Below are 9,531 nucleotides of genomic sequence, written 5' to 3'. Positions count from 1 at the left end.
AATATTTACAATGGTTAACTAACAATATTAACAGTATCCTAAAATAAATGTTATTCTACATACACATTTGATAAAAAACTGATTTTATTATACACACTCTACAAACAATTTTATTATTGCTAGATGCATCGGGCTGATCAAATTTACCCGATTAAATAAAAAGCTATATACCCTTAAAAGGAAATATTACTAGTGTAAATTTGTTTCAAAAATTGAAACACAAGCGTAGGCCTACCGTTTTTGTGTTTCTGTACAAAACGAAAAATTAGATAAAGCCAAGAATTGAGCCTGGGAGCATAATACATTTATCCTACATTAAATTCATAAAATATAACAACAAATTATATTTTTTCTTTTTATCCTAGTAATATCTTAGTAAGAAGAAAAAACAAATGTAACAAAATAATACAAAAAATACAGCACGGTAACATTTAAAAACTTAACGTTAATTAATCATTCATGACGAAATAACATTGTCATGAGAAGTACTTTAGTGCATTTATCTTATAATTACTTATCTTACAATCGCAATTATTTTATCACATTCTTCTTTTTCATTATGTGTAAACGGTGAAGATCTATCCTTTACGACTTCATACTGCTCCGGCTATTTGTGTTCTAAACAGAAAGAAAAAAAAATAACTCAAAAGTTTAACTAAACAAATTCTAAAATTTTAACGTCTTAGGACTAGATATCAAAAACTCCCAATTAACAATACTTTAGACCTAGGCCAATAAAATAGTGCAATTTAATCGAGGGACAATTCTTCTTCTTCTTCTTTATTTTAACTCTTTAAAACACCATTTTTGCTATTATAAGTCTGCCAACTAGAAAATAGCACAATCATTTCAAATCAACCAATATTGAAAATAAATTTGTTATTCATAATATGTTTGTTTTGGCTTTCATATGACTTATTTGATATCATAAACATAATGTAAAAATTTAAAACATACATATATTATAATTTAAAAAAAGAAAAAGAAACGCACTATACATTAAGATTTACCTTTTTGCATCCTTATAAAACCTTATTTTTCTTTTACCCTTCTCTGCTATTTAAACGATCTATGTTTTGAAAAGTTAGGAAACAGTAATATGTTCTGAAAACTAGAATCTGCCCAAATAGGAGAACGATCGATTAGTCATCTCATATAGGACTGGATGATAAATGGAATGTCAAATCAAAAAGTATTTCCTTTTTCAATGTTTTACGTGTATTATACTAGTGATTTATGGAAATCCGACGCAGTTTTGTTTCCTAGTTCTAAATTTAATACAATTTAAGAATATATGTTTTTCATCAACATATAAAAATAATAGTTTCTATTACATTTTAGATTCTATTTCCCTTTAGAAAACAAATTCTCCCCACCTGTGTTTGGGAAAGGTTAAGTCAACTTTTAACCATAGCTCTCAACCACTAAAGGACCTGTAAGACTAAAATACTTATGTAATACTCATCAGAAAGATCAAAAACATGCTTATTCAGGCCATACACTGATAGCATTATCATGGGTTTGACTCAATCCGGTGCATTTTGTCAGATCGGTTGGTCTTACTTTGACAACAGACCTATTCCTGTTTGCAAATTTAATGTTTATCTTTATTAATTTTTATAATCTGTTGTTTGTACGTTTGTTATGTTTTTATTTTCAATGACATTTCCTGATAACCCGAAGAAGCATGAGCTGTCGCACGGAGTGATGAATGATTTTATGATAATTTTAATATCACTTAATGTCTTAAAACCCCCAGGTGCTAAAATATGATTTTAAGAAACCTACCTGTTGAGATTCCGTTTCTTCTGCTCATCCTTAGGCGAGTTCCAAGGCTGCACCTCCCCGCTTCCCACCAACATGTAGAATGTATTGGTGGTTAGCAACGCTACCACAGACACCCAGAAAACCGATCTCCATTGCAGCATTGTACCCTGGAACCACAAACAGTTGTTATATGATTTGAGATCTCGGCAAAACAAGTATTAATCATGAGTCTCCTCATCTGCTGATAATTTTAAAAGAAAAAATTAAATTGTTTGAGGTAGGCCATGACGTTTTAGTAAGCCAACGTGCTTAGTACTTCAAGTCACTGTGAAGCAAGGTACAGAGAAAACAACACACAAGTACACTTAAGTGGTACGTTAGTAAGTGGTAAGTTAGTACACTTAAGTGGTGTCTAGCACTAGTAGCTGGTGTCTAGCGTTAAGTCCAACCCTGCTCATCGTCCTCATGTACAACGCTCATGGTTGAGGAACACCCTGTGGCCTGTACTATAGGAATTTCACACAGGGCTTACCGCTTAAGCTCTTCCTTGCTCTTCAAAAGCATATTTCTGGCACAGCATTTTAGATCTAAAAGCACATGCCTGCATGGTCGTCCCGTAAGCAAATTGTCTCTGTACATACTCCTCTCGGGGTAAATAATAGTTTAGCCATACGTTGTTTCAGCAATGTTTTCCCAGAGAAATAGGCAAAAGAAGAAGTAAGAGTTAATGCTACTTAGAATGTTTCAAGAAACTATTTAATAACTCTTAAAAAATGTACTAGCTGTACTGAATTGATCACAGTCTGGTGTTGGGGTAATATATTACTACACACGATATTATAGGGGTTAGAAGTAATTTTTTACTCAAATATCCGCATCTATCAACTCCTCGTTTTTGTCTGATAGAATATTCCAAAAATTCAAATGTGCTTAGTTGAATATGTAAAATAGATCTGGATTAATTATTAAAAATTTCCATCAAACACACAGTGCTATCGGTACAGCTACCAAAGGTAATTTTCAAAATGGCCATGAACTCAATGCATACTCTGACATACACACAACACTTTCTTGTCCAACCAACAAAATAAAAGCTAAGGAATCAAGACTTACATCAGGTGCTAGAAGCCCAGCAACATAAGGTGAGAAGATGCCTCCAAGACCTCCCAAAGCCATGAACCCCATCAAGGTCCCTGAGTAGTTGGGACTGAGGTCGAGGGTGTTCACAGACAGACTGGGGTAGTAGAACCCCATGAGGGCCATTCCGAGGGTGAACATGGCCACGACCATGGTGCTGTCACAGCCAGATGCCATGGCTCCTACTAGACCAATGGACGGACCTACAGCGGCTGCAGACACAACAGGGAATATTGAAATATCTCTATATTGAATAGTACGTAGCAGTTTATTTTTAATTTTTAAAAAGGTTAGGTAATAAGTTACTATTGAAAATGTATTGATTAAAAGGAAGTTAGTTACAATTTTTAAGTTATAGTGTTTAGCTCAGCAGGGTAATAGCAAGTCTTTGAACTAAAACTGTGACCAAAAAGGGGGGACTACTGAACATTTATCTTTTTAACATAAGAAACTCGAAAAAATAGAAATTTATTTTCACTTGGGTGGCAAAAAATTCTTAGGACAGTTAAATATTCCAAAACATAGCTAGTTAAGATAGTGTTATAAAACGGCCCACTATGGTTTAGAAGAAAATCTTTAAAGGAAGCTTAGGTTTATATGCTCATCAGATTAAATTTCTTTGTTATCAAAATCTAATGCCGCAAATATAGGCTTTAAAGAGCAACTAATTAAAAATGGAAGCCTTTCAAAGATTTGATGAGTTTTCAAGTTTGAATATTTATGCGTCTTCAATTTTTTTACTCAGCTGTTCTTTTGAGCTGAAATTTGCATTCTCCAATGTATCCTACTATAAACTAACTTTAATTTTATGTAAATATCAACCTAAGCCTACCTATTTTGCAACCTATTTTGTTCCGACTTCTAGGATGCGTCCCCTGTTTAGGTAGTGTACCACTGAAAATGGTTTTTATGACCAGTAACTTTATTCATAGTTTGGTAGCTCCAAACTACTTTATTATTTTTATTCTTTATTACTTTTATTATATCAAACCGTCTTGGGACTTTTTATCCAACCTGTATATTTAGTTATAATAATGGAATTATCAGTAATCACCATAGTCATTTACTCACCAATTGTTGTAAATAGTTTACGGACGGACGTGATAGACATGTAGTCGTTATGTAGAAGCCAGTCTGATACCCATCCTGAGACAACAGCCACAACTGTCATGGCGGCGTAGGGGATGGCTGTCAGGAGACCGTTCTGGAGGGAAAAAACAGCTGTTCTTTGAAAAATGAATAATCATCTAACAGCTCTACACACAATTTTTTGGTGTTCATAAACAAGTATTTTTTTTTAAGTTGAAATCTTACTTATTATTTATTAAAATAATTGTATATTGAACATACACTTGCAAATCTTCAATTTGCGATATTTCCGTGTTTGCATATATGTTTTTATGTACCCACATTTAATTTTGTGTTTGACAAGTTGTAGGGATTGAAAATGTTGTCTTCGCCTCAAAACATGTAAGCTACTGAAATAGTCATTGGACGATTTGACCAAAAATAATATAATAAATACGTAAAACCTGTTAATGCCTTATCAAAATAGTTTAGGGCCAGATCATGAATTTCACTCGAATATACATAGGTACAGGTTTGTATACGTAAGTAAATGTTGACAATTGTGTACCAAATTTCACCAAAATTAAATAACGTGGACTAGTGTGATCCTGCTATCAAAATCAGTTTTGGCATAAAATTGAAAAAATATAGCTTGGATCTGGGTCTTATGTGTAGCCTACCAGCAAAATCCCTATATGAAAATCTACTAAAAGTAAAAAATTACTGTCAACAACTTTTAATTTTGAACTAAACCAAAATTAGAACCAATATAGGATTTACAACTTGTATTTAAGTCTTACAGCTTTCAAAATGTCATTCTTGCATGGTGAAACAAGAATTAAAGTTGACAAATCCACCTATCTCTTCGGAGAAAAAGATGATTTCCCCCGGCTCGAAAGCTGTTTGTAGTTGAGATTTGAAAAGTCTCAAATTACCATATTTAGATATGGAAATAGCCTATGGAAATTTAGATGGCCTATGGAATAGCTGGTTTATTATTTAAAGTGGGTACCACAAACTTAAATTGTATTTAACTGTTTAAAATTAAATCTTTTGAATATAAATGAGTTAATTTCTTTCGACATCATAAAAGAAACTGCAGACCACCACTTCCTAAACTGGAATGTAACAACAATACAGTAAAATATATACTCACATCCTGTATTTCAAAGTGTAATACATCCTTCATGTACTTTGGCAACTCAGTGACAATGGAAATGATTCCCCAGTCGTGTCCAATCTGAGCAATGAGGGTGCCCCACAAGGGTAGACTGGTCAGCATTCCCACCCAGGGTGTTGGAGGCAACTGGGGAACAGAAAATATACATCAGGTAAAAAATGTTTAATTTTGTATGTTGTTAATAGTGATTTTACATTAATAAGAGTTACAGCATAGCCTCTAATACAAGGTCGTGGTGTCGGTGTGTGTTTTGTTTGGCATGCGTGGTATTTTAAAATAAAATTTATTGTTTTGCCTCAAAAATAATTCGTTATTTTCTATTTTCACATTTACCATGACAAGTTTTAATTTGAAATATTTTACCTATTTTTAGTAGGTAGGTTGTGAGAAGTGATTAACTTTACAATGTTTATCCTGTAACAAAATGTCCTACTTAATGTAATTCTAAGATTTTATTTCTGTGCAAAAAAGCCTGTTTTAGTACCACCTCACAACTAACCTTCTTTCCATGGTTGAAAGGCATGCACTCCCCCAGGTAGATACGTTCGTTTTCAGTTATGAAGGGACTTGAGCTAGGGTCGTCGTAGCCGAATATGAGCCACACCAGGGTCCAGACGATACCAGCTCCGCCGTACACATAGAACATCAGGGGCCACTGGCCTTGAGATTGCCCCAGGATAAACCCGCTTAAAGCCATGGACAGGATGAACCCAATATTCTCTCCTGCAAACAAAAATGCTGATCAGTAAAAGCATATACATGAATAGTTCTTGTACAAGAAGAGTTACAGAGGAAACTTGTTAAGGGACGAACGTGTGTTTTCAGCTCTAGTGCAGGAAATGTACTTTTACGCGCATGGAAGAGCCTGAGTGGTAATCACTGCGGAGATTCCTTTCGCAGAGTGTACAGAGTCTTCCACCGTGAGCGTTGTAAGTACACGAGGGTAAGGGGGTGGTGTACTTTGCCTTAGACACCAGCGACTAGTACTAGACACCACTTAAGTGTAGTATTCCCTCTATACTTAACCCTGTAAGTTCCCTTAATCCCGTGTATCATATCATTGGTGTATCATATCTAGTTTTATTTTAATTATTGTAATTTGTGTATATTAAAAACCAACCTGCATAGACTAAGGATCCAAGTCTGCTTTTCTCTGATGGAGGCACCCATTTGGCAAGAAGAAGGTTGAGGCATGGGTAAAGTGTTGCCTGTAAAATAATATTTGTTAAAAATAATTTTTTTAGCCAAGAATATGTTGGGTTTAAAACATTTGGGTTGATTTTCGATTAAGCAAATATTCGTACAATACTTTACTTCATACCGTTTCTTAATTACTACAAATCACTACTCATAACTTTCATAACTTTCGTATACAACCTCTCATTGCCACTGATTGTGACGCAACGACTCATTGCCCCAACTACTCAATCACTGTTTGATGAATTAAATTGTTCTTAACAGCTGATAAATAGACGGTCAAAGTATTAAAATTTTACTTCTTTTCTTTCAACCCTTGAACCTCATTGGCCCCAACTTGTACTGTAAAGTAACAAACCAATGCTGTTAAGTAAGTAAACATTGCTGTTAAGTGAATATTTTCAATCCTACCGACTGAACTGAAACGGTTAGTTTAAAAAATGGTCTTGGAATTGCTTAAGCTCAGCAAAGAAAATAAACTTGGTCATACAATAATAGTATTTGTAAGGAATTTCATCATACCAGCCCCGCTCCAGACAGCACCCTGACGAGTAAGAACCCTGCGGAGTCAAAGGCAGCGATTGCCAGTGGGGTGACCAGGTAGCTGACGGACGAGAGTAACATCCCAGCGGCCAGGAGGTACCTTGGACCGACCCTCTCCACCAGGAGGCCAGAGGGCATCTGGAGAGGAACATAGGTCCAGTAGAGAGCGCCGAAGATCATACCTTGGGTCTTTTCACTCCAGGCGAACCGGCCGACCTCAACCTACAGGGTGGGTTGGAAATTAACATCTCGACAACTTTGAGGTTTAATGACTAATGGGCTTGCCAATTTTTTATTTATCTCAATAACTTAGGATCTTAAGGCAGATTAGCGAAATGCTGTGTCTTACAATTCTCTTTAGGTCCATGGATATCAATGCTGCACTTTAGAGGATGGCCGCCACTATTTAAAAATGTTTTTTTTGTAATTGTTTCTGTTCATTAAAAAGAAAACTGTGGGTAAAGCTATAGACTAAAACGTAATCCTAAATTAAGGTTTTCCAAAATTGTGGCTTCTTCTGTAAAATACCCCAATGCTATGTCATTACACTTAATCGTAGTAAAATTAAGGCAAACAATACTTAAGATTTGCATCTTGGTTGTCATCAGATACGTATAGTGTTCTAAACACCTCTTTTTATACGTATGTACTTTGGTGATATCAGTATGAGATACTTATATTCATTACAAATTAGAAATTTAATAGGGAAATTACAGCTAAAGGAACCAAATGTACCTTTTGCCACAACACTTAAACAAGAATTAAATAGTGCTAAAAGAGTACTCGTTAAATTACTGCAATACATTTCTGATTGGCTCTGTAATCGATTGATATAAAATTTTATAAATTATTTTATATTTATAAATTGTAGCTTAATAACAATTAATATTTTAATAGTTGAACATCATCACTCTGTCACTAATTCCCTTGAACACCTAACATAATCACCAAATATGATATCAGAAGTTTCACAATATTATTGGCTGTAACATTTATATGTTTATAGGAAATATTTCAAAATATTTACCGTCTGCAGTACAGCATCTCTCGTAGTTTGATTCAACAGTTTTATGAAGTAGGGACATGCCTCAGGGTCTGGGTTGTCAAATGATGATGATGACGCAGTAGGTACAACCATCTCAGTTATGGCGATACCAACCGCATACTTCATCATGGAGGCGATGATCGTGCCCAGAACACAGATGAAGGTGATGAGATACCTCTGGGGCACTCGGAGCTTGACTGGGAACATACAAATTACCATATATCACTCTTGGCTCATAAATCAATTCTAGTACGTGATGGTTGTGATTTTGAGCGATATTAAGTGATATTGATATCATTGAGTATGAAATGCAGAATGGTACCAGTACGATCTGGTTGGTTTAGGTACTTATGTCCACCACAAACGTAAACTAAAATTGATTACAATTTCGTTAAAGAATTTATCTGAAGAGTACGAACCCAATACGAGGTGAATATTAAGTTTTGAGAATGTTACTATTCTTACAACTATATTACATGGCATGATTATAGATTTTTTTAATACAAAGAAAGTCCTGGTCCAAAAACGACAGAATTTTTTTCTTGTTTATTATAAATGGGTCTAAGGAATATATGTCGGCCTTAGTCACTAACAAGACTACAAGATCGCACTACTCATTATACACTCATCTCCATTCATACTTCGCTTTAAATACCTATTTTGTATATTTGCCATTTCAATTAAAGGTATTAAGTATTAAATACCGATATGGGCCCAGTATAAGTATAAGTAGAATTTTTTCTAAATCTGGTTATATTTGAGGACAACGCCATCATCATGTGCAGTTTTAACTAAAAACCTTAACACGAATTGATTGACAATGTACCAAACCAATGAAACTACCTTTTTAAACAATGCAAAACAAAATATAATTCCAGAAATTTATAGATTTTAATCAATTAAACTCCAAAAAAAATTCCAGAACTATAAAAATACAAAATAATCATTATCTCGATTTTCTCCAGCCATCACACCTAACAAATCAACAAAGAGTTAATTTGACCATTTACTTTATCACTAATTAGTTAATTTATTTTAATTAAATAAAAAGCTAGACAAAACTTGAGTTTATAGAAAAATATCACACTTTTCAAAGTTTTTTAACCTCAGTCCAAATATTTTTTCTTAATATTTTCCAATAATAAAATCGGTAAAAAAAAATTTCGTTGGTTAAAAACCCTCTGCATTACGTAATTGCAAACTCAACTTAGTTAAATTCTCACCTGAAAGTTTAGAGCAGTTCATCGTGATCCAGTAAAGTTGTACTGTACCCGACAACCACTCTCCGCTCGTTTTATGCACAAAATCTAATCATACCTCTTAAGATATTGTCACAAAGTTATAATTACAAAACATTCTAGATAGTGATACAGCGCTGAGTGTTATTGAAAACAACTCGAGTAAATATCAGTACTTACTTTGTTCATAACAAGCAATTTAATGCTGTGTACTCAGCAAAAAAACTTTAAGATGTGTGTTCAGAAGTTCGATCATTTAATGAAAGGTTCGATAAATTAGTCTTAATAACCACAATAGATGGATAACTTTTACTAAAAGAGGAATTTTATGTAAACTCAATGACTCCCAAAGTAGT

The 9,531-nt window shown here is 34.1% G+C and overlaps 1 protein-coding gene across 1 annotated transcript; it reads right to left on the bottom strand.

Moving 5' to 3' along the window:
• Positions 1 to 481: 481 nt before the first annotated feature.
• Positions 482 to 9,191, bottom strand: LOC129003446 (putative inorganic phosphate cotransporter). Its single transcript, XM_054431741.1, has 10 exons — positions 9,161 to 9,191; positions 7,920 to 8,134; positions 6,872 to 7,114; positions 6,273 to 6,360; positions 5,652 to 5,875; positions 5,129 to 5,278; positions 3,976 to 4,108; positions 2,881 to 3,116; positions 1,789 to 1,934; positions 482 to 618 (listed from the first exon to the last, which is right to left on the bottom strand). Exons 1-10 carry the CDS (start codon positions 9,180 to 9,182, stop codon positions 594 to 596), a joined length of 1,482 nt encoding a protein of 493 aa, XP_054287716.1. The 5' UTR covers positions 9,183 to 9,191; the 3' UTR covers positions 482 to 593.
• Between the last annotated feature and the right edge of the window lie 340 nt (positions 9,192 to 9,531).

This window comes from Macrosteles quadrilineatus, unplaced genomic scaffold, assembly GCF_028750875.1.
Source record: "Macrosteles quadrilineatus isolate MER2022 unplaced genomic scaffold, UCM_ALF_1.0 Scaffold_9__3_contigs__length_116548681, whole genome shotgun sequence".
Lineage (NCBI taxonomy): Eukaryota > Metazoa > Arthropoda > Insecta > Hemiptera > Cicadellidae > Macrosteles > Macrosteles quadrilineatus.
The sequence above is the reverse complement of the archived record's forward strand: the minus strand, read 5'-3'. Positions and strand labels throughout refer to the sequence as shown.

Coding starts and splice junctions, on each gene's coding strand:
- LOC129003446 (XM_054431741.1), bottom strand. CDS start 9,182: ATGAACTGCTCTAAACTTTCAG. Junction 6,361..6,871: donor TGCTGTCTGGAGCGGGGCTG/GTATGATGAAAT, acceptor ATTATTTTACAG/GCAACACTTTACCCATGCCT. Junction 619..1,788: donor AAGAAACGGAATCTCAACAG/GTAGGTTTCTTA, acceptor CTTTCTGTTTAG/AACACAAATAGCCGGAGCAG.